The sequence below is a fragment of the Equus caballus genome, chromosome 7 (genome assembly GCF_041296265.1).
Source record: "Equus caballus isolate H_3958 breed thoroughbred chromosome 7, TB-T2T, whole genome shotgun sequence".
Lineage (NCBI taxonomy): Eukaryota > Metazoa > Chordata > Mammalia > Perissodactyla > Equidae > Equus > Equus caballus.
In genome coordinates, this window is record NC_091690.1 from 33,993,422 (window position 1) to 34,019,026 (window position 25,605).

Consider the following 25,605-nt stretch of genomic DNA (forward strand, 5'->3'; position numbering starts at 1 on the left):
GCTTGAGGTAGGGATATGCTTTTTTTCAGATAGGAATCAATTATCCCATCACTACTTATTGTTTAGATCCAGTGACCTGCAATGATTCCTTGGTCACACATCAAATATTCATATATGTGTAGCTTCCATTGGCCTGTTCGTCTGTTCCTGCATGAGCACCACACTGTCTCAATTACAAGAGCTATATAATAAGTTTTAATAACTGGTAGGGTGATTCCTCCTCTCTTCTTTTTCAGAAGTGTCTTGGGTATCCTTGGGCCTTCAGCTTGTCAAGTTCCTTGAAAACCTTGTGGAATTGATTGAATGTATAGAAAAAACTCACATTTTATAACATTGTCTTCCTATCATGAATATGTATACCTCTTCCTTTATTTGCTCTTTTTAAATGTCTTTCAATAAAGAGCTATAATTTGCTCTCTATAGATATTATACACATTTCGTTAAATGTACTCTTAGCTAACTTGTTAAACTTCCTCTTGAGATTATTTGCAAAGATAGTTGCAATAATCCCTACCGTCCTGTATGCTCATCCCTTTGTAATGCTTGTTGGCTCTCCCAGAAAGAAGTGGAATCTTTTTCCCAACCTCTTGAGGCAAGTCTGAGTAGGTGGATTCTTTGATCAATAGAATACAGTGGAAGTGAAATGCGGAACTCAAGAGGTCTTGCAGCTTCTACTCTGAGACGACCATGTGAAGAAGCTCAGTTTAGCCACATAGAGCAGAGAGGAACTATTCTAGCTGAGGATTCCTAAACCTTCTAGTCAAGAGCCAGTATCAATCACCAGACATGTGAGTGAGGCCATCTTAGGACCCAGCTCTAGTTCAAGGTGCCAGATGATATAGTCACATAAGTGACCTCACACAGCACTAGCAAGTGAATTGCTTAGCTGAGTCCAACCCAAATCATGACAGGGAGCTGTGATAGAATAAAATGGTTATTCTTTTAAGTCACTCAATTTTGGGGTGGTTTGTTACAGATCAATAAAGAACTAAGACACCTTGATGTTATGTCTAATAGTTTCTAGATTCTTTTGATTTTTCTATGTAGAAAATCATATAATCTAAATATAATGGCATTTTTGGCTTTTTATTTCTCATCTTTATACACTTTTGTTTCTTTTTCTTGCTTTACCAGCATGATGTTGAATACAAGGAGTGATTGTAGGTATCTTTGTTTACTTCTTCATTCTAAAAGGAACACTTACAATGTTTCACCATTAAGAATGAAGTCTGCTGATGGTCTTTTAGACACTACTTACCAGGTTTTAAGTTTCCTTTTATTTCTTTTTTGCTGAGGGCTTTGGACCATGATTATGTACCAAATTCTACAGTTTGTTTTTGGCATTTTTTTGAGATAGTTTGTCTCCTTTAATCTGCTAATGTGGTGAATAACATTTATGAATTTTCTAATTTTAAATTATTCTTGCTTTCCTGGCATAAATGCAGTTTGGTCATGGTGTGTATCCCTTTTACACATTCCCGGATTCATTTGCTTATATTTTGTTTAGATATTTGCATCTATGTTCATGAGATTGACCCGTAATTTTTTTCCCTCATACTTTCCCTGTCTCATTTTGATATCAGGATTTCACTGGTCTCATAAGGTAAGTTCAAGAGTATGCATTCTGTATCTATTTTCTGGAAGAGTTTGTCTAAGATAGGAATTATCTGTTCCTTGAATGTTTGGTAGAACTCGCCTATAAAAGCATTTGAGCTGATATTTGCTTTGTAGGGAAGATTTTAATTTCTTTTCCTAATTCAGTTTCTTTAAAGGTTACAAGACTATTCAGGTTTTATAGTTCTTTTTGAGTTGGTTTTGTTAAGATAAATTTTTCTAGGATTTTTTTCCATTTTGCCTAAGTTGTCAAATTAATTTTTTTCGTTTTGTCCTCTTATTCTTTTCTATCTATACTGGATCAGTATTTATTTTCTCTTTTATTTATAATGTCATTTATGTGTCTTTTCTCTTTTTCCTTGATCAATCTCACCAGAGATTACTTTCTAAATAATCTTTTCAGAGAACTAACTTTTGATTTAGTTGATCCTCTGTGCTATATTTTTATTTCTCTATTTCACTAACTTCTACTGTCCTCTCTATTATTCATATCTTCTTTGGCTTTGGTTGGTTATTCCTTTTCTAACGATTTGAGTCGGATGCTTTCCTCTTTTGTTTTGGATGAGGGGTTATTTTTCCTCCCCCATCCCTCCCCCCTTCTCTTTAAAGATTGACTCTGAGCTAACATCTGTTGACAATCTTTTTTAATTTTTTATTGTTTTAATTTCTTTTCTTCTTCTCCCCAAAGCCCCCCAGTACACAGTTGTATATTCTAGTTGTGGGTCCTTCTAGTGCTGCTGTGTGGGACGCCGCCTCAGCATGGCTTGATGAGCGGTGCTAGGTCCGAGCCCAGAATCCAAACGGGTGAAACACTGAGCTGTGGAAGCAGAGTGTGCAAACTTAGCCACTCGGCCACAGGGCCAGCCCAGATGCTTTCCTCTTTAATTTTCAGCCTTTCTCCTTTTTAATGTAAGCATTTAAGGCCATAAACTTTCCTCTTAGTCACATTTTTGCTGCATCTTACAGGTTTTGATATATAGGATTTTATTATTTTTGGATTTCAAAAAAACCCTTATTTTTTAGAACTGTTTTAGGTTTATAGGAAAATCGAGAGGAAGGTACAGAGATTTCTCATATAACCCCTTCTCCTACGCATGTACAGCCTCCTCCATCAACAACATCCCTCACCAGAGTGGTACATTTGTTACACCTGCTAAAGCTACATTGACACATCATAATCACCCAAAGTCCATAGTTTACGCTAGGGTTCACTCGTGATGTTGTACATTCCAAGAGTTTGGACAAATGTATAATAATATGTGTCCATCATTATAGTACCATACAGAATATTTTCACTGCCCTAAAAATCCTCTGTGCTCTGCCTGTTCACCTCTCTCCTCCCCTCAAGCCCCGGAAACCACTGATCTTTTTACAATCTCTATTGTTTTGCCTTTTCCAGAGCGTCAGATAGTTGAAATCATACAGTACCTAGCCTTTTCAGATTGAGATCTTTCACTTAGTAATATGTATTTAAGGTTCTTCCCTGTCTTTTCGTGGTTTGATTGCTCTTTTCTTTTTAGTGTTGAATAATATTCCATTGTCTGGATGTACTACAGTTTATTATTTTTTTTCCAGTTTTATTGAGATATAATTGACACATAACATTGTGTAAGTTAAGTTTAAGGTGTACAACATGTTGATTTGATACATTTATGAATTTCAAAATGATTACCATCATAGCATTAGGTACTTCTTCCATCCCATCACATAGTTACCATTTCTTTTTATTGGTGAGAACATTTAAGATCTACTCTCTTAGTAACATTCAAGTTTATGATACATGTTATTAGTTATAATCACCATGCTGTACATTAGATCAACAACCAACTTGTTGATCTTACAACTGGAAGTTTGTACCCTCTGACCAACATCTCCTCACTTTCCTCTCAACCCCTGGTAACTAGCCTCTACTCTCTGTTTCTCTGAGTTTGTCTTTTTAAGGTTTCATATATAAGTGGTATCATACAGTATTTGTCTTTCTCTGTCTGATGTTTTTCACTTAGACCCTTAAGGTCCATCCAAGTTGTCACAAACAGAATTTTCTTCTTTCTCATGGCTGAATAATATTCCATTGTATATAAATATACCACATCTTCTTTATCCACTCATCTTTTGATGCATGAATATGGGAACTTATGTTGTTCTCATATCTTGGCTATTGTGAGTAGCACTGCAATGAACATGGGAGTGCAGATATCTCTATGAGATCCTGATTTCAATTCCTTTAGATCTAAACCCAGAAATGGAATTGCTGAATCATATGGTAGTTCTATATTTAATTTTTTGAAGAGCCTCCATAACGTTTTCCTTAGTGGTTATACTGATTTGCATTCCCACCATAGTGCACTGGGGTTCCCTTTTCTCCACACCCTCAACAACACTTATTATCTCTTGTCTTTTTGATGATAGCTATTCTAACAGAAGTGAGATGATATCTCATTCTGGTTTTGATTTGCATTTCCCTGATGATTAGTACCACAGTTAATTTATCCACTCATCTAGTGAAGGACATCCTGGCTGCTTCCAAGTTTTGCCAATTATGAGTAGAGCTGCTGTAAACGTGTGTGCAGGTTTTTGTGTTGACACAAGTTTTCAACTTTTTGGAGTAAATACCAAGGAGTGTGATTGCTGGATGATATAGTAAGAGCATGTTTAGTTTTGTTAGAAACCACCATACTGTCTTCCAAATTGGTTGTACTATTTTGCATTCCCATGAGCAACGAATCAGAGTTCTTGTTGCTCCACATCCTTATCAGCATTTAGTGGTGTCAGTGTTTTGGATTTTGGCCATTCTAATAGGTGTATAGTGGCATTTCATTGTTGTTTTAATTTACATTTCCCTAATGACATGATGTGGAGTATCTTTTCATATGCTTAGTATCTGTATATCTTCTTTGGTGAGGTGTCTGTTCAGGTGTTTTGCCCATTTTTAAATTGGGTTATTTGTTTTCTTGTTGTTGAGTTTTAAGAGCTCTTTGTATATTTTGGATAATAGTCCTTTATCAGTTATATCTTTTGCAAATATTTTCTTCCAGTCTGTGGCTTATCTTCTTATTCTCTTGACATTTTCCTTCAGAGAGCAGAAGTTTTCATTTTAATGAAGTCCAGCTTATAATTATATCTTTCATAGATTGTGCCTTTGGTGTTGTATCTTAAAAGTCATTGCCATATCCAAGGTCATCAATGTTTTCTCCTGTTATCTTCTAGGAGTTTTATAGTTCTGTGTAGATTTAAGTTTTAAAATGTTCATCATAATTTCTTCCTTGATGCATGAGTTATTAAGAAATATGTTTTTAAATAGACGAATGAATGAAGTTTTATATGACTTTTCACTATTGACTTCCAATTCAATTTGTGGTCAGAGAATGTAGTCTGTATGATACTAATTCTTCAAAATTTATCGAGGCTTACTTATTGAGGCTTAAGCACTTTTGAGCTTACGGTCAATTTTTGGAAATTATTTCATATGTTCCTCAGAAGAATATGTATTCTTTAATTGGTGTAGACTTTTATATATTTTCAAAAAACAAGCTTGTATGTTAAACTATTAAAATTTTAGCTATGTTTTTAAGTCTCTTTGATCATTTAGTAATTGAGAGAGGTGGGTTGACATCTTCTATGCAAAAATAGATTTATAATTTCTCTCTGTAACACTGTCAATTTTTACCTCATGAATTTTGAAGTTAATTAATCAGATACACACAATTCAACTTTAACTTTTTTGGTGAAAAGAATCTTTTAATATTATGTGGTTACCCTCTGTAGCAGACATTATTGGGACCCCCTTTATAACTCCTCAGAATTCACATCTCTCTACACTGAAGGCTGCTTTCTGTGAATACCTGCCACTCTGTTTGGGGACCATATTTGGATACATGCAGGCAAGCTGGATGTACTGGAGTTAAGGCCCTAGGAGAGCCCTAAATAACGATGGATGGGGATTTGGTGGATCGATAACTCAGTTTCCTTGTCTCTCACTTGGGATTATCCTAAAGTCTGTTTAACACTGTCTCCCAGGGTTTCCCATAGGATTGAGCTATGTAATCCCACAGTATTAACTGGTTTGATAACAAATCCTTTATCGGCTTTGATCTCTTTCCTGATCCACATCCTTACTGCTCTACTGGTGTTTCCTGAAATAAATTATTTGCACTCAAACTCAAGATACCTTACTTATTCCTAATAATAAAGGAGGCCATCGATGTAATTGAGATTCTTTTTGGGAGTCAAGGGCATACTAGTAATAATAATGCTGGGATAACAGGAGTAAGCCAGGACCGTCTCAGGCAAACAGGATGTAAAGCTATCCTACTAATTAGGCCTTATGTCCTAAAGTCCATTTGTCTTATGTTAATAGTTGCTCCAGCTTCCTTTTGCTTACTATTTGCATGTTTTATCTTTACATTACTTTACTATTAACTTTTCCAAATCTTTGTTTTGGGTGTATTTCATTTAAATAGCATATAGCTGGATTTTTAAAAATATAATCCAACAGATTGTATTTTAACTCATGAATTTAGGCCATTATAATTTATTTATAATCTATAATTTAGCCTTGCTTCTACTGTCTTATTTTTGGCTTTCTATTGTCCCACTTTTCTATGTTTCTTTTTAAAAAAAAATGGATTGGGTTTGTGTTTATGTGTTTCCTTATTCTATTTCTCCCTTTATTGGTTTGGAACTAATACCAATTCTCTCATTCTATTCTTTTAGTGGTTACTCTGATAATGTTTCCTTGAATGCTTAATAAAATCTGAAGTTAATATCCTTATCATCTTCCCCTCCCCAAAGAATTCAAGGACCTTGGAATAGTTTAATTCTGAAAACTCTCCTCCTATTGTTTTCTTGTATTTTATCTGTCAGGTTTTGGAAACCACAAATTACATATCATTATTGTCATTTTATAAGGCATTATTTAGATTTGCCTACCTATCTCAAACCCTTCTTGTGGAATAATTTTTCCTCTACCTAAAATACGTCTTTTAGGAGTTCTTTTAGTAGTGGTAAACTGTAGTTTTTGTTTATCTGATAATATCTTGATTTTACCTTCATATTTGGAAGATTGCTTTGATAGGTACAGTATTCTGGGTTAATAGTTATTTTTGCTCAATATTTTGAAGATATTATTCCACTTTCTCAAGATTTCCATTATTACTGTTGTCTAAATGTGTAAGATCCATCTTTTTTTCTCTGAGTGCTTTTAATACCTCTTAATCTCGTGTATCCTCCAGTTTTACCAGTTTTATGTAGGTGTGACATTGTTTTATATATCTTGTATGTTAACCTTCCTATATCTGTGTATTTATGTTTGTTATGAGTTCTACAAAAATTTCAGTCATTACTCTTAAAATATTGCCTCTCCTTCATCTCTCTAGTCTCCCCTTTGAGCTCTGGATGAAACATGGCTTAGACCTTTTCATTCTACATGCCATATCCCTTAATCTCTTTTTCGTATTTTTCATCTCCTTGTCTGTCTGTGCCTTATTCTAAAAAATCTCTTCAGATACATCTTCCAAATAACTAACTCTCTTCAGCTATATTTAATGTGCTGTTTAACTCTTTCTTTTACATTTTTGTTTCAATAAATTACATTTTGATTGAAAAGTTCTATTTTGTTCCTTTTCAAATTTGGTCACTTTTGCTAGTCTTTTGTTGCTTGTTCATTTTTGTAATTTTGTCTTTTATTTCTTCAAGCTTTTCATAATTATTTTATATTTTATATCTGACAATTTCAATGTCTGAAAGCCTTGGGGGTCTAAATCTATTGCTTCTTTTATCTGCTGACTCTCATTCACGGTTATTTATTTCCTTCTGTGTTTAATGACCTTTCGTTGTCAACGCATCTTTGGTTAGTCTTAATCTCAGACTTAGTCTCAGGTTCAGCTTCCCACCTTGCCACTGGCCCCAGTCTAGTCTTCTATACAGTGCGGATAGAAGCATTTGCCTCTGGGTAATCACTGTTCTCTGAGTGCTAAGTAGTCTGGACTCACCTACACTTCCAAACTTTTAGACATGCTGCCCCTTCTGCCTGGAATATGTGTCTTTTCATCCTTTTTTTTCACTTGATTAACTAACTAATCTTTCTAAGACTAAGTTCAGGCCTGTTCTCCTCCAAGATACCTTTGCTGACAACTCTTAATCTGGGTTAGATGTCCCTCTTACTTGCTCCCAGAGTACCCTGTATCTACCTCTGTCATTGTATTTTCCACACTGAGTTGTAATAATCTGCTTATGTGTCTGTCTTCCCCCATGAAGCTGTCTTCTGGGAGAGGTCATGGCATAGTTACGCTGTTTCCCCTGTGTCTAGCACAGGGCTTGGGCCATGGTAGGTTAACAAATGTTTGTTGAATAAATGGAAGAACACTTGAAAGAATGAATGAATGATTGGATGAGTGAGTGATGATTTGGGAGTGGACAATTTGGGGTTTGCAAAGAGGGTGAAGGATGGTGAAGGAAGATGAGAAGAAAAGAGAAAAGGGCAATGACTGGTATTTTTAAGCTGTTTGTTTTGTTCTCCTTGCTCAAGTGGAATAAAGTTGCCATTTCATTTCATCAAAAGTTTATTGAGCATCCAGTATGTGCTAAGCACTCTGCTAGATGCTAGTAATACAAAGATGAAGATCAAAACCAAACCAAACCACTTCCTTACTTATCCCCACCCCCCCGCCCCCACCCCGCCATTTAAGGCAGATTTGGCTTAAACCTGGGAAGCTGGCCCCTCAGGGATTCAGCAGCAGGGTATGGAGTACTGCATGCTCTCATCTCACCTTAACCTTCACTCCTGCCTCTCAAGGTTGACCACCACGTACCCCTTCTCCTACCTGCCTGAGCAACTTTCCCCTGCACACATTATCTCATTCTGGCTGAGGCACCTGGGAAGGCTAGGGGAGGGGTTCTGGCTAACTAAAAGGACCTGCAAAAGCAAACTTGCCCAAAAGAACCTGGAGAGGTGCGCAGGGACAGGGAACTGGGAGGGTCCTGCTGTCCAGGCAAGTGTGGGGGAGCCAACTAGAGATGTTGTTGCCCTTGGGGCTGTGACAAAACTTCCCCTGTGTGGAGTGGTGGGGAACAGGGGCCTTGGGAGTTGCTCTGTGGGATGGTGGAGGGTCAGAGCTGGAGCTTAGGAGGTTGGGGAGGTGCCAGGGATGCAAGGACCCCTAGAGGCATCAGGGAGGAGAGGACAGAACACACAGAGGACCTCCTTCTCTTCCAGATTTTTAATTGCCCTCTCTCCTCACACAGTAGATTATTGTCTCTCCTATGAACTGGTCAAGAGGCGGGGGCATGGGCATGGCCTGGCTACACAGTGACCCAACCTCTCTGTATTCTGACGTTTGTGTGATTAGGGAGTCTGCTCCTGTCCTGTCTCCTGGGATGCGAGCATCTGGGGGCAGGGCAGGTGGGAGACGGGAGGTCAAGGGTTGGCTCAAGTCCGCCCTGACATGCCCGGGGACAATAAGCCTCCTCCTCCTCCCACCATTTCTCTTACAGCAGGAGAAGGCCCAACAACCTTTCTGGGGATAATGATTGTTTGAAAGGCTTGTTTAAAGAAGCCAGGGAGAAGGCATAAGTGTGAGGGGTTAAAAAACAGTTCTTCACATGATCCAGCTTTCCGGGCCAGGAAGTGAGTGAGACCCCCTTCTTTATAGGAATAGAAACGGGAAGAATGCTTGGCACGCTGCTAAGGGAGGCTCTGGGAGAAGGTCAAGCACTGGAGGCTTGAGTCCTTTGCCCTTGCTAGGGCCCAGGTCAGGGGGACATCAACCTACTTCAGCTCCTTCCTCACCAGCTGGTAGGTGCCCAGGTACCAGGTGCCCAGAGAAGGGTCCCCCAGGGCACTGCCTTCACAGCGATTCCTCCGATGCCCACAACAGCCCCTGCACACTCAGTAACCGGCCTCTGACTTCCCCTTAGTGTGTGACAGTTGTGCGTTTTGGGCAAGTGGCCTCAAATCTGGGACGGCCAAAAAAAGTGCCCCAGGAACCAGGAGTTCGTTCGGAGGGAAGGGAAGTGGGTGAGAAGCATGAGAACTCCCTAGGAAGGGCACAGGATAGTCACAGGGGTTAGGTTACTGATGTTAGTTTCCATAAGATCCTTGGGGGATTGGGCCGGAAATTTAATAATCTCTATGGTCCTAAGAGGGCACAAGCCATACCCGCCGAGGACACAGCCAGTGAACCCGCAGCAAACGCGATTCGGTTTCATCACCAGATCCACTCTCGGCCGCCCCGCAGCGACCACCCATCCGCGCGCGCTCGCATTCGTCCACACGCGAGACCCGCGCGCCCCCGCGGGGACCTCCAGTCGCCCCTCGCAGGCGGCGGCCCAGCTACCCGGCCCTCCCCCGGCCGCGGGCTGCAGGGCGCGAGCGCCTCCCGGGGGCTCCGAGACGGCTCAGGCGCTGATCTCCACCGGGCCGGCCTCGTCTTGCTCGCGGATCAGGTGCACGCCGGCAGTCCGCAGTGTGCGCGAGGCGCTGCGCGAGCGGCCGGGCGAGCCTGGGGCCCGGGGCGGCGACGTGTGCGTCCGACCGGTGGCGGGGGAGCGCGCTGGGGACCGCGGGTAGCGGCGGGCGGAGCGGATGGGCAGCCCCGGAGAGCGGCCGGGTACTGCCGGCGACACGGAGTAGCCTGGCGGGCCGGGCTCTGTCGCGCTCCGATCTCGAGACTCGGGCGTGGGGTTCTCGTCGGGCTCTGGAGAGTCCTGCAAGGACACGCACCGCAGGGATCAGCGAGAGGACAGCCAGCGGGTCTGGGAGCGCGCCTGGTGTTCGAGGGCGCTGGGAATACTCAGGTGAAGGAGACACAGTTCCCTCCCAACTCCCACCTCTTGGAAGGCCGCAGTCACAGGTGGTTTTCGGAGCAACACATGACACTTAGCATGGTGCCTGGCACATAACGTTATGCTTACATAATGAGCATAATGAGGTGCTCAGTAAATGTTGAAATGCATTAGCGTGAGTGCTTTGTCCCCTTATTCTCTCTTTCCACCTGCCTTGGACGGCCTGGGAAAGAGTTAGTTGTGGCTTAGTGGGGAAATCGCCAGAGTTGATGTCCAAAGCCTAGCCCTGCCATTTGTTTACTTGTTTGATCTGGGCAAGTCATTTCACCTGTCAGCCTTACATTTCTAATCTCTGAAGGGAGGATGACACAAACATTTCTCAGGGTTATTCTGAGTACTATAAAGAGACATCAATATGGTATGGCTACCTATCACCAGGCATGTGGTAAGGGCTCAATGCTCATTCGTCGGGCACCCAGCCCAGAGCCGCTCACCTTGTCCTTCAGGATATAGAGTGCCATGGGGCTCTTCCGTTCCTGCTCTCCACTTCGTGGGAGGGTGTCTGCTGCATAGGGCAAAGAACAGGGTGGCTGGCCCAGGTACAGAACCCTTCCACCAGCCAGCACCTAAACTCTTTGCTCCCCAAGTGGCCAGTTGAGGCCCCACCACAACCTCCACCAAAGGATACCCAGGGTCCTACCTTGGCTGCACCTCTCCCTGCTCTGCAGTCTTCGTGCAGTTGGTGGAGGAAGGGGCCCTGCAGAGCTGGCTTCCTTGTCTCCCAGTTCTGCCTTTTCCCAGCAGCCCACTGATCTGAGTGCCGCTGGGACGGGTGAGTGGGTGGCTGGGAGCTCACCTTCGGGTTTCAGGCGGTCATCATTCTGATCCATATATTCCAGGGAGTTTTGCTTTTCCAGCTTCCTCTTCTTCCTGCAAGTCAACCCACCACCCATGAACAGAGCTATGGAGTGTGAGCAGCAGAAAGTCTAGGGTGGGCACACGAGGGGGATCTGATGGTTGTAAAAGAGGTCTCGTAAGAGGAAGATGGACTGGGTGTGGTGGGAGTGAGATACTCTGTAAACTTTGGAATGAATCGCATCTAGGTTTGCATCCTGAGTCTGCTGCTAGTGTTGTGACTATGGGCAAGTCATTTAACCAATCTGAGTCTCAGCATCATTATCTGTAAACTGCAGATAATCATACTTAAAAGGTAGCACTGCAATCACAAGCACAGTGCCTGGCCCACAAAAGGTGCCCTACAAGTGAAACCATCATTAGTCGTGCTGGGGTTGTTGAGGGTTGAGAACACAGGCTGTGGTTCTGTCTATGACACACACAATGGTAAGATGGATCTCCTGGGAGGAAAGGCATTTAAAGAAACTAAGAAAAACATAGAGCTTGGGGTTCGGTGGAGTGAAGGATTAGGGTGCTTGGGGGGTGGAAACTGGAGAGTTACCTAGACTTTTTGGAGGGTTTCCAGCAGGCACAGACTGTCACCAAGGTCACAAGAAGGAAGATGCCTCCTGTGGACAAGATGATGTAGAGGGAGCTTCTTCCTAGGGAGAGGTGGAGGTGGGAGAGCCTTCAGAGGGGGCATTGGGTGTGGTGAGGAGAGCTTCCTGAGGCGGAAGGAAGAGGAAAGGAGCCCCAGGCAGCATGGCTGGCCAGTGGCGGAGCTTGCCCAGAGCCCATTTCCCATCAGTTGCTGTCCACCACGGAGAGTTGACCCATCTCTGCCTCTCTCTCCCTCCAGTGGCACTCTCTCTGGGATGTCCCTAGCCCCTTATTGGCACCTGCCTCTCAAGATTTTGAGTCCTGAGGGAGGGCATGCAGGGACACTCACTGTATACGGTGATCTTGATGGGCAGGCTGCGGCCCTGGCTGATGGGGTTCTCTACCACACAGCTGTACAGGTTGTCGTCCTCCATGAGCACACGGGTGATGGTGAGCACCTTTTGGTCGGGGGACAGGAGCATTCTCGAGTCATTGAGGAGGGGCTTGCCATCCTTCAGCCAGGTGTAGCTGGGCTTGGTGCCATTCTCGTGCGAGCAGTTCAGGGTGAAGTCCTCGCTGAGCTCCAGCACAGTGGTCGAGGCCACTAACACCTGTGGTCTTGAAATGGGCACTAAGCCCCAGGAGTTGGGGAGCCTGTGAGCCATGGGCCAAAAAGCATCTCCCTTCCCCATTATAATTCTCTACTTTCCAACACATCACAACTCAATTTATGGTCTGAGAGGCCCCTTCAGAAATCGTCAGTCCAATTCTTTGCCATAATCCATACATCCAGCTATTCATTCATTCACTCACTCATTTATTTACCAACTATTTGTTGAGCACCTGCTAAGTTCAGGAAGTACAATGCTGAACAAGACAGCCATGGACCCTGCCCTTACTTTCCCTTCCTTTCTTCCCAAACACCTTTCCAAGATGTCTTAAACTGACCCAGTCTGGAACGTATTTTAATTGGGCTAAGTCTACGTGCAACTGTCTGTTCAAATATTGGCTCTATCACTTACTAGCTGCGTGACTTTAGGCAAGTTACTCAACCTCTTTGTGCCTCAGTTTCCCCACATGCACAATGAAGATAATGATATAAATATCCCTAAATTATTGTAAGCATTAAATGAGTCAATATATGCAAAACACTTAGAATAGTTTCTGGCACATAGTAAGCGCGCTATGTGTCTTAGCTCTGCTTATCTGCCAACTTCTAATGTCGAATGGGCTCACTCTCAGCTCCCAAGTAGCTTTTTGTGTTGGTTTTCCTGCGTCCAGCTAGAGTGCTGGGCAGACCTTGCCCCAGTCCCAGTCGCTAGTCCCACCTCTTTCCCTGCCAGAGCACTTTACCATCTACAGTGAGGTTGATGGTCTTCTCCCCGGTGAAGGTGTCATCTGTGATGGAGATCTCCACCTCATAGGTGCCCTCATCAGCCAGCTGCAGGTCGCTGAGAAGCAGGGAGCCATTTTCAAAGAGGCGGATGCGATCTCGATAGTCTGGCCGCAGGGTGCCAATGACCTCTGTGCCAATAGACTGTACCACAGTCACTGGCTTGTCCCGCTTCAGCTGCCATTTTACCACAGGCTTGTCGCTGCTAGTGCTGCTGTATTGCACGGAAAGCAGGGCTGACTTCCCCACTGTGCCATGGATCAGGCGCACTGGGCTGGTGATGTTCACCCCTTCCAGGGGCTCTGTGAACAGAGGCCCATGGCAAGAGAGCAGTGTCAGGCCCTTTGCTCCTTACCCCACTCCCACCTTTAAGTTCTCTGATCTCTCCATGCCTCACCCTCTGGGCCCTTCACTCCTTGTCAGTCTTTCCTTTTTACCCTTTGGTGCCATCTCTTCTCCCACTGTAGCTCTGGGTGCCTCTGCTACTCCATCTTCCCTCATACACATCCCACTGCCTCAGTCTTTTCTTCCTTCTGGCCCTCCGCCTCTGACGGTTTTCCCTATTGCCTTTCTCTTGAGGAAGATTCTAGCTAACCCACATCCTATTGCTCCATTCATAGAAATAATTACTGAGTACCTCCCATGTGCCAGGCACTTTCTCTGTTCTTGGGATATATCAATGAGCAAAACAGAAAGACATCCCTACCCAGTGAAGCTTATAGGTCATTAGACTTGAGGGTGAGTTTGTCCCATTTACTTCTTGATTGGGGATAGGAAGAGTGGGGGGATGGAGAAAGCATGAGAACATAGATTCACAAAGAAAGGAGTGTGCCACAAGATGGTGCCAATAAAGGGGAAGCTGAGGAGACTGAAGACAACTGTACCACTTTCTAGTCATACCAAGAACCTCCCCTGTCCTTGCCCCAGCTGCATGTAGCATCTTAGTAGAACTGCTCAGTTCAGAACAGTCCTGAAACTGTGTAGACGGCGTTGGAAATTCACCCAAACTCCAGCCCAATGTGCATCCTCCATGGATGAGGAATTTGGGATGGGTAGAACAGAGTTTGGAATGAGAAAGCCTTGTAAGACTTGGCTCCACCCCTTCCTGGCTGCATGGATTTGGGCAAAGGATCTTGCTAGGCCTCATTCTTCTCATTTAGAAAATAAGGATCCTAACAATGACAATGACTTGATGACTTCCTCATCAAGTTCATGAGGTGGTAAAGCACAATATGTGTGTCAGTTACTGTGTAGGGGAGGGAACACAAGAATAAACATCAGAGATTTGGGCTGTATTGTTGGCTTGTGACCTATGAGAAGTCACTTATCTGTTCGGTGCTCAGATCTCCTATAGGTAAAATGAGTGGTAACCTGGATGGTCTGTCTCATGGGTTCATTCCAGCCCTGAAACTCTGGGATTTTACCCTCTTGTCCAATGGCTGTCCCATCCAAAGATACATCTCATATGTTAGAGATCTCTTAGGAGCTTTGGGGCCCAAACAGATGCTATTCATTGCTGTCACCTGGCCTTGTAGAGAAATACGGCCACCCAAAGGAGGGTCTTCTGGAGAGGATGGCAGTTGGGAACAGGGCTGAGTTTAGCTGAATAAACACATACATGTCAGCTTCTTCTTTTGACTGTCATTGCCCCTGAGGTTCCCTCTTTCTTTCTCACCCCTATTTCCCACTCAGCTACTGCTGCAGTTTAGAGGTAGGGAACCTGAGCTATACTGTACCATTCCTTATTCCTGGTGCCTAGAGGACCCAGACCAAACCAGGAAGCAATTCAACTAAAAGGTTAGTTGTGAAGATCAAAGCAAATTTAATTTCCTAAACATACTCAATTCATTTTTGGAACAAGTACTTTGTTAAGTAGTGAGCTCCTCATCTTTGGAAGTGATCAAAGAAAGTCCAACTGACTACTCTTTCATTCCTCTCTGTGTCAGTTTCCTCCTTTGTATAATCAGGTGATGGGACCAGATGGTCTCTGGAGGCCTCCCCAACTCTGACATTCTATGATCCATTACCTGCCAGGTATGTTAGACTCATAAAACCTTAAGCATGGAAGAAATTACTCTAAGGATTAAAGCTGCTGTATGTATGGATATTATATGCTTGTTATTGAGAGGAATCTTAATTGGGAGGCTATAGAATGGAAAAAATCAACTGTTTTCAAATATTTTCTATTAAAGGTGTTTTTATTCCCACAAAACCCTGTATAAAAATGAAAAGAAAGGAAATTTGGTTCCAGACCACCTGCTTTGGTAGAAGACGTGGTGGAGACCAGGGTCTTGTCCTTTCCAATAACTTGGGGAGCTACTAGGAATCCCTATGGCTCTGTGTATCAGACTGAAATGCATTTGACCACATGATCCTTAAGCCCTCCCTTGAGCTTCCCCTGTGTCCACTCTCTTCCGTCTCATACAAGGTCCCAGTAATCCTTTTTTAGGTCATTTGCCCCTCAAGTCTGTTCTTTCTGCCAGTTTAAACTTGATTTCTTCTGGATAAAAACATTGGAGAAGATAAAGCTTAGGGATTGCCCTAGCCCTCCCCTTCTCTAGTGGACGCCATCCTCATGCCTGTGAATGTGGGTACGCCCACGAGTTGCAAGGTATATGTACATGTGTTCAGAAGTGAATGGAACAGTCTTTCTCAGAAGCTGACAGAGAACATTTTGCTGAGCAAACACTTTCCCAAAACTCTGTTTCGCCAAAATTGGAGTTGGTATTAAGTTCAGGGTTCCACAACTTTCAAAGGACACAGAGAACTGGGACAAGTGCCCAAACAGGACACAGAAATGATGAAATGGCTAACAACTACAAACCGTGTAGAAATGAAAGGGATTAGGACTATTCAACCTTGAGAAGCGATTAACTTAATCATTGTCCTTGGTCTCTGAGGCATCATTATATAGAAAGTCTCTGTTCCCACCCGAGGCTGAACAAAAGGAAATTGATATGGAAGCAAGGTGTGCCTCTCAACTTAAATAATGCCATATGGGTCAGGTAAATGGCCCCTGGTCAAGCAGGATTTTGACCTACTCTGACACCAAGGAATGTCAAACTTTGAAGTATAACAATGTACCTGCCAATAGCCTTGTGTTCCTTTAAGAGTCTCTTCCTTGAAAGAAATCATCCTCTACTCATTTTTGCTTCTTTTTGCTGGGTAAAAGTTTTCTTTTACCAGTATTTACCTTAAATTTACCTTTTAAAAGTGCCAATGAGATGGTGCCAAATGTGTATTCTTGAATTTGGTCTATATACACCTAATCAATACCCTCTAACACCACGGACTGCAGTTATGTCACTTTTTATCTGAAGGGGTTTTTGTCTTGTTTGGATCTGTCTCCACGAGGAAGTCCCTCCATCCCTTTGGGCATCACAGATACCCTTCTCTAGTCTTCCTCCAACTATGTTATTTCTTTTTTAAGGTGTGGTAACCAGAACTGCATACAATAATCCAAGAGCAGCACAATGCATGGTTTCTAAAAGGTCAAAAATATTGCTTTCGGTTTTTACTATCCTTCCTAATGAATGATGCTCTGGGAAAACAACCCCCTCCTCTGCTCCTAATATATAGGGGCACCACTGATTGTACACATGTTGGGGTTATTGTGTTTTATTCTTATGCTGTTATCCTCTTGAGACCCACAAAGACCTACAAGAGTTCGAAGTCGTTTTGAATGTCAACCACTCAGAAATGTAGGAGAAAATCAGGAAACAGAAATTGTGAAGAAGGCCCTCGGGATCCAGGAAGAGAGGAGTCTTGGTAGCTTTTTGTCTACACTCTAAAGAATGTGGATGTTCAGTAATGTGTACCTAGCTAATAGATATCAAGATGGCACAAAGAGATTTTCCATGTTTTGGATTGGAACAATCACTATCGTTAAGCCGTCAATTCTCGAAAACTGACTTAGAAATTTAATATGGTACCAATGAAAATCCCAGGAAGTTTACTTTGTAATATTGGCACAAGGATAGACAAATAGATCAATGGAACAGAACAGGGAGTCCAAAACCAGACTTATATCTGATCACTCAACTATAATAAAAATGACTCTGCACTGCAGTCAGGAAATGATTTTGTTTTTTCAATATATAGTGCTGGGCCATGTAGGAAAAAAATGAATCTTGACCCTTCCCTCACACCTTATACAAATATCAATTCCAGACAGATTGTAGATCTAAATGTGAAAAGTAAAACAATAACGTTTTAAAAAGAAAACATAGAAGAATATCTCCACATCTTTAAGGCAGACACAGATCTCTTAGGACACAAAACTGATACACGTAAAAGAAGAAAATGATACATTGTGCCTACTAAAATAAAGAGCTTCTGTTCATCAAAAGACGCTATTAAGAGAGTGAAAAGGCAAGGCATACAGCAGGAGATATTTGCAATACATATATCCTATAAAAGACTCATATCCAAATATATTTTTTAAACTCCTACAAATCAGTAATTGTTTTAAAAATCCAGAATACTCATTAGAAAGCGGGCAAAAGACTTGGAACAGGTACTTCACAAAAAAGGATATCCAAATGGCTACTAAAGATATGAAAAAGACACAACTTCATTAATAATCATGGAAACGCAATTTTAAACTACAATGTGATACCACCTCATGCTCATTAGGATGGCTAAAATGAAAAAGAGAAGATACAATTGTTGGTGAAGATGTAGAACATCTGGAACTTTCACACACTGATGGCAGGAATGTAGATTGATACAACCACTTTTGAAAGCAATTTGGCCATATCTACCAGAGCTAAACACATATAAAACTCAGCAATTCTACTCTTAGAAGTATATCCCCCAAAGAAATGTGCACATCTGTTCACCAAAAGACATGTCCTAGAATAAATTTTAACAACTCTAGTCATAAAGCCCCAAAATGGAAAAAACCAAAGTGTCTATCAAAGTTGGATAGATAAATAAATGATCATATATTCCTACAATGGAATACTATACAGCACTGAGACCAAATAAATTACAGTTCAAAAAATAACATGGATGAATCTTGCAAATTTGGTGTTCAGTGAAAGAAGACACAAAAGAATGCATATATATCATTCCATCTATATAAAGTTCAAGTTTAAGTTCAAAGTTCAAGTCCCAAGTTCAAAGACATGGAAAATTAATCTGTATTAGAAGTCAGGATAACACTGTAACCCTGGGGGAGGGCAATAGTAACTGAAACAGCATGGGGATGCTTCTGAGGTGCTGAAATGTTTTATTTCTTGATCTGGGGGGCTAATTACATGGGTTTGTCCACTTTTCAAATGTTCATCAAACTGTATCCTTATGCTAAATGTATTTTCCTGTGTGTAATTTTCAATTGCAAAAAAAAAAAAAAAAAAGACAGCACCTACAATGTGGAGGTGATCTTAGGGCTAAAAGGGCGGAACCTCAGCAAGAGGCTTCTTCCTATTGGGTCTCTAGAGGATGAAATAATTCTAGGATCCTAGAGAGTAAAATCTTGCAAAGCATACATCTAGATTATGGCATGTAGTTTTATGTCTGTAAGTTACTATACTAGTCTCTAGAAAAGCCTTGTTTGAATATTCCATGAATTGGGCTGTGATGAATTTAGGAAAGCCTCATTCATCCATATTTTAGAGACAGAGCCTTAAAGACTGAGCATGACTTCTCTAAGATTAGCTTGGTGGTTGCTGCTATAAGCACAAGGGATTAAGGTAAATCTTTGGGAGCCAGGGCCACAAGGTCCAGCCTCCTCTTCAGTGCCAATCTTAAAAACGACATTTCCGAGCCTCCCTTGCAGTTTGGTATGGCCATATGACTGAGTTCTAGCCAATAGAACCAGTGGAAGTGATAAGTATTAGTTATAGGCTTGTATAGTAAAAAGCTGGTATTTTCTTAACTAATGTATTGAAGATGGCAGAAATTCCTTATAGAATCTCAGCTCTTTATTGTTCTTGAGTCTACAGCAGTACAATGGCCTGATCCTGCATTTACCTCTTACCTGCCATAGGTCATAACTAATATCTTGTTAGCATCGTTTATATTTAGAATTTTTGTTGCTATATTTATTGTTACATGTTCCCCACACAGAAGATCCTTTGTCACCTTTTGTTTTTGCTTAGTCACAGTGACTGACAATATCTTTCTATAAGTTTTTCCGTACCATTTGATGATTTGAAAGAGTTTAGGGACATCTGTGATTTGTATATTTCATTCTGCACTTCCTATTCCCAATTTACCGTCTCTATGTCTTCAGCTCTCCTTATTTCCTCAATTCATAATAATTTCCACTGAGACTGCTCTCACTAAGACTAATAGTAACCTCTTACTTGCCATAGCCAATGGACTCTTTTTGGTCCTTCTTATACTGGACCTCTTTGAAACCTTTGATGTTGATTCTCCGGAAAACTCCCAATTCCTTTGACTTTCTGGACACCACAGTCTTCTAGTTCTCCCCCGTTTCTCTGACTATTCCTTCTTGGTCTCCTCAGTGGGCTCTTTTTCCTCTACAAATCTGGGGGTTACTCAATGTTCCATTTTTAGCCCATTATCTCCTTCTAGGTGATATTATCCATTTTCATTGTTTTGAATCTCACCTATGGGCTGATAGCTTTCAAATACCTCTCTCCAACCCTGACCTGCTTGCCCCCCAGCTTCAGGCTGTTTAACATTTTCCCACGGTGTCGGATGTCTCATAGGCATTTCAACTTCCACATGGACAATACTAATTATCATCTCATTTGAGGTGATACCCCCAACGTTGTACGGGTCTTATATCCCCCAACCCTATCCCATTTTTTGCTTAAACTTTCACACAAAAACTCTACCTCCTTCTCTGAATCCTCCCACTTTCTATCAATCACTGGATCTTGACTTTCCCTCCAAAATATTATCTCAACATGCCTCATTCCCTCCGTCTTTATTCTACTTCCAGTCCATGTTATTTCTCTCCTGAACTATTGCAATAGCCTAGTTATGGATTAATTGTGTCTCCTAAAATTCGTATGCTGAAGTCCTAACTCCCAGTACCTCAGAATGTGATCTTATTTGGCAATGGGGTCATTGCAGAGGTAATAAGCTAAGCAGGTCCTACTCGAGTAGGGTGGGCCGCTAATCCAAAGTGACTGGTGTCCTTAATAAAATGGGAAATTTGGACACAGACATAGGCACAGGGAGAGTCATGTGAAGATTGAAGTTATGCTGCCACAAGCCAGGGAACTACCAGAAGCTAGCAGAGAGGTCTGGCATAGGTCCTTCTCAAGCCCCTTCAGAGGGAGTATGGCCTTGCCAACACCTTGATCTTGAACTTTTAGCCTCCAGAAGTGTGAGAGAATCCATTTCTGTTGTTTAAGGCCCCCTAGTTTGCGGTTCTTTGTTACAGCAGCCCTAGCAAGCGGATACAGCTTCCTTTCCTGTCTCATTTGCCTCCAGTTTCCTCTCCAACACCTCACTGCAGAGTGAGCTATCTGAAATACACGCTGGCCTGTCAGTCCCCAGATTAAAAACCATTCAATCCCCTCCCTCTCCATTGTCTACAGATTAGTTTCCACATTTTATTCAAATGATCTCTGCATCTGTTTGCCCAACTAAATTGTGAATTCCTAGGCTCTCTGGAATAGTGTGCGTGTGTGTGCACATGCACATGCTCATACGCACACACATAAACGCGTATATTTAAAATAAGATCAATTCTCCAAGGAGTTGGTAGGGGGCGGTACAGGAGGTAGGTGTCTATGGCATGGGGTGAGTTATGAATAGATTTGAGTCACTACCCAAAACCAAGAGACTTAATATCTCAAAGCTTCTTTCATCTCCCTTGCTGTTTTAAACTCAGAGAAGCCAGGATGGGGGGTTGGGGAGGCACAAAACTAAGATTTCCTTCACCCCTCCAAGCCCCACCATAATCCCTTGGAAAGAATGCCGGACTGGCCCACGCCAACACGACATCCCATAAGAGATGGCTCATTGCCCTCCATCTAATGTACTGAATGCCGTGGGAGCTCCAAAGTCATGCTTTGGAGGGGGGCAGGGGCCGGGCAGGAGGCACACAGAATGAAGAAATACATTCAACACTAATGCCTGAATTCACTGAGATGCTTCCCACGGCAGGGGAGCTCTCTCCCCTCCTCCCACTCCAAAGGCATTCTGGCCCTCAACGCTCCCCTCCCTCACTTTTGAAAGCCCTGGATCCCCTCTCCAGACCCTTTCTTACCCTTCTGGTCTCCTACCTGTCTGGATCAGAAGAAGGTAGATAAAAGGAGCGAGGCGCAGGGCACTGAAGGCTCTGGACAGGGCTCCTCTTTCTCTCTTCATTTTGGGTGGCGTTCTCCAGCTCTGATGCAGACAATTAGCATGATTTCTCCACTCTGGGCACGTCCCTTTGTACCACTCGGAGTTTCTCTGCCCGAACACAACCCTGCCAACTTCCCTCTGAATACACAGAGCTCTGTGTATTGCTGGACTTGTTCTTTCCTCTCTTTCAGACCTGGCATTTTCTAGTTTCAAAGCCCTACATCCCCAGTTCGGAAGGGGGTATCTGCTTAGGAGATAATGTCGGGTGTGGATCCAGTGTGATGGGCCCCCGGGGCCCAGCAGTTCTTTACTGTCTGCGTTGAGCCCCACTCCCAGGGGGAGATGAGGATCTGGGCTTAATGAGGGGACTGGGCTGGGACATACACTAAACTGGAGCTTGTGTCCCAACCTATCCTGTCTCCCCCTCACCCTTCTTGTTCCTGTGAAGGAGGGCATGTGCCAGGAACAGACCTCCAACAAGCTCCGAAGAGGGAGGAAGAGGAGCTTTTAAAAAGCTGGGGGATGACAGACTCCGGAGAACTGCTGAAGAGATGGAAAATCCTGTTTACCCTAAAGGAAGAAGATTGGAAAATGGCTTGAATTCTATTATTTTCATACATGTCCTGGTCTTACTTGGGATTTTCTCTCCTATCGTAGAATCACATAGAGGCTAGAGACCTCATTCCAGAAGCCACCTTGTTCATTCCCCTGCCTCCAGCCTATTTTCTAGAACATGTCCGAACAAAGATGAAGGTAATACCCTAATAGCCAGCACCCTGGGGTTCTGTTATCAGCTTCACAGCCTAGCCATCTCCTCTTGTCTCGAGGCTGTGATGAGGAGAAACACCCTAGCTCTACTGTGACCCCTCATTACCACGTCCACACTGTCTCATGAGGGCTGTCAGTGGAAGGTATGCTTACAAACTGTGTGATCTTGGGATGGGCTCACAACTTCGTTAAATGTCTGATTTCACATCTGTAAAGTGGGGGAAAGAGTAGCTTGCTTGTAGGAATTGTTGGGAGGTTGAACAAGATTTAGTACAGAGAGTGCCTAGGAAAATCTTTGTTACAGAGATGACATTTTAAACTTTTTTTTTTACCTGCCTCTTCTTCTTTCTCATTCCTATAGGGATCTTTATATCTTGTGAGACCAAAGTTTACAACTCTCCTCTTGATGATCTCTAAACCTGGGCTTAATTTTGTAAAAGCAGCAGTTACCTGTCAAAATATTCTCTTTCCAGCCTGAGTAGGCCAGGTTTCTAGAACTGAAGACTCATTGCACAGTCCATCTGAGTCGAAGGATGAGGAGAAGAGTTGGCAAGCACTGGTTTTGAACTTCATGGAGGAACTCCAAAAAATATTCTGAAATATATAAATGAGATTTTTTCTTTTGCGCCTCTGTGTCTATTACTTTTCGCTAGACAGCTCAAGGCACTAGTCTGCCTCTGGAAGAGTTAATGTTGCTTCAGCAGGTATACAATGAAAAAGAGGAAGCCAATATTCAGCTTCTGACATCTGAAATAGTATTTTAGAGTCAGCAGCAAGGTGAAAGGCTTGAAAGCCAGTCTTTGTAAAAGACAAAAGGATATTTTAATTTCTTTTATCTACCCCTTTGACGCATCATGAGTAGCCCGTGGACCGGATCTTAGAGTTCTTTTGTAGTGTAGACAAATGACCTTTTTTGCTTGTGATGGCTAGGGCTTGAGGCTTATTGTCTGAGGGTAAAAGGAGGATATGATGTTCAGGAAATAGCCTGAAGTCCGTCTTTTTTAGCCTGAAGGACTGTGGAAAGAAAAATGTGATAGAGGGAGAGCTAAGAGGGATCTAAGTTCTCAACATCTCCCTTCCCCTGCCCTGGGGGTGGACCATAGGCTCCTTATACCTGTGCAGAATATACTAGTGCCCCAACGTACCCACAAGCTCCCTTGAGGGCCCTCAGAGATGCAGAGAGGGTAAAGAACTGGCACAAGGCTGAACATGGAGCAAAGGGGCTACACTATGCAGGCAACAGCTGGGGACACCAGCTGCTATGGTGGGAGTCAGCATGAGCTCATCAGACCAGTGAGCAACGTAGATTCGTGCAGAGACCAGTGGGAATCCTGATAAGGCCACATAGGTCCAGGGACGCTGTCTCCCCCTGTTGCCACAAGGTTACCTAAGCCACACCACCTACACTCACCCTAACCCTTCTTAGAGAGGAGCTGGGTTTGAACAGGAAACTGGAAAGACTGAGCAATTGCCTAAGCTGCCCAAGCAGAATGTTCAAATGCTTAGGTTCAACTGAGTTTACCCAGATGGATTGCATTTAGGTTTCTTCTCCTTCCCTGGGGGTGGGAGGCTTACCGGAAGATCACAGCGACTGCAAAGGCACAAAGGCCCTGAAGTTCCTCTGCATGTCTGAGTGGAGAATGAGCAATTTGCAGTCCTGCTTCAGATCTTTTTAAGATGAGGAGACCTATAGAACCTTATGTCATTTGCTTTTGTGCCTTTCTCTCCTAAGAAACAGAGAGCTCTTTGATCAAAGGGCTGTGTCTTATTTGTCTCTGTGGCCCCACTTCTTCATACAGGGCGGGTACATAGTTGGTACTCAGCAGACAGTTGCTGAATATTGAATGAATGAGAACTTGGGGGACTTCTCAAGCAGCTGAATAGAATAAAGGACAACTGAGGGGGGTGCTGGGGCAGAGGAAGGAGAGCAAGGAGGACATCAAATGACGGCCGATGACAGACAGTGTGTGAACACGTATGAGGCACCCCTTTGTGAATGCCCATAAATAAGTGGGATTCACTTTGAGGGGGCCACTGGTCCAATAGGCATTTGGTTATTAGAGACATAAGGTAACAGTCAAGCTAATTTGTTCTTGCACATAACACATGCAGTTGATCTCAGCTGTCCCGGCTTCCCTTGAGTTATCCTTCCACGTGTGCTGTGGGTTTCTCCCTGTGGGTATGCCTGTCCCATCTAATTGTTGATGACACAGGCTGGGTTTTTTTTTTCTTCAGGGACCACCCAATTATGAACATTACATTTGTTTAACTTCAAAAGTATATTTATACTTGTCAGTCTATATGTCCTACTCTTGGATCAGAAAATGTAGTTACTGTGGCTGTCTCCTCATTAGCCTGGAAATTTCTCTGGGGCAGGGACTGTAACTCTTCATTCTTATGGGTCTCCTCACAGAGCCCAGTTCTGAGTTCTGCATAATGTGGTTGCTCAAACAATGGGGTAGACGGACTGCTTGAGTGGCAGCAGTAACGCCCTTGCTTAGGCAAAGCCTGTGCCCCTTCCTCCTCTCAGCACTTCAACACCTTCATTTCCGAGGGTGCTGTCCTTTTCTGAGCAGCATGGGCCAGTCCTCTTAGCTCTTCTGCTGCACACAGTTGCTTCAGGCCGCTCCTCATTTGGCACCCACTCTGCGACCCTGGGCTCTCGAATCCTCACCTCTGCACCCATGGCAGCCCTGGCCTGCTGTACTCAGATCTCCATGCTGAGCCCTCAGACAGTGCCCCTGCAGCTCGGAATGGAGCCCCTGCCTTAGCACACAGATACACTCACACACACACACACACACACACACACACACACGCACATCTGCCGGCTTAAACTCAAAAGTGTTCGGTCCCTAGAACAGGAAGCAGTTAGTGATTTTGACTGAGTCATCACCCTATGCAGACCTCTGTGGGAATTGGGGGAAAAAACCCGGCTGGGGAATTGTAAAAATGAGCTCTGTCTTCAAAGAACTGATGGTCTAGTTGGAGTGACAGAACAATCACAGGGCTACAGACTCACCCCACAGCGAGAGGCATTTGAGATTACCTTGTCCCACTTCTACATTTCTCAGCTGAAGGAACTGAGGGCCTGAGAGGTTAAGTAGTTTGTCCAGAGATAAACCATCTAACGATGGACCCTAGACTCCCAAAGTTACTTAATAGTAGAGGCAAGAAGTGGTAAAACCACACACACACACACACACACACACACACACGAGTGATATGTAAATAAGTACCAATCTTAATAACTTTACCATTAGATTTAAGAATGTCCCCAC

General features: G+C 43.2%; 2 protein-coding genes across 3 annotated transcripts; one reads left to right on the forward strand and one right to left on the reverse strand.

Moving 5' to 3' along the window:
• Positions 1–8,095: 8,095 nt before the first annotated feature.
• HEPN1 (hepatocellular carcinoma, down-regulated 1) lies at positions 8,096–8,945 on the forward strand. Its single transcript, XM_014741125.2, is given in 3 exon segments — positions 8,096–8,102; positions 8,687–8,745; positions 8,748–8,945. Coding segments are annotated over 3 exon segments (264 nt in total).
• HEPACAM (hepatic and glial cell adhesion molecule) lies at positions 8,817–24,006 on the reverse strand. Of its 2 annotated transcripts, none has more exons than XM_023645078.2 (9): positions 23,900–24,006; positions 22,775–22,918; positions 21,493–22,126; positions 13,243–13,584; positions 12,239–12,520; positions 11,852–11,951; positions 11,252–11,325; positions 10,890–10,960; positions 8,817–10,317 (listed from the first exon to the last, which is right to left on the reverse strand). In XM_023645078.2, the coding sequence occupies exons 3-9, from the start codon at positions 22,010–22,012 to the stop codon at positions 10,009–10,011; spliced, it is 1,698 nt and encodes a 565-aa protein (XP_023500846.2). In that variant the 5' UTR covers positions 22,013–22,126; positions 22,775–22,918; positions 23,900–24,006; the 3' UTR covers positions 8,817–10,008. The 2 variants fall into 2 exon arrangements, with proteins under 2 accessions (XP_023500846.2, XP_023500845.2); XM_023645077.2 differs by having other exon boundaries at positions 11,096–11,325; positions 23,900–24,005.
• Between the last annotated feature and the right edge of the window lie 1,599 nt (positions 24,007–25,605).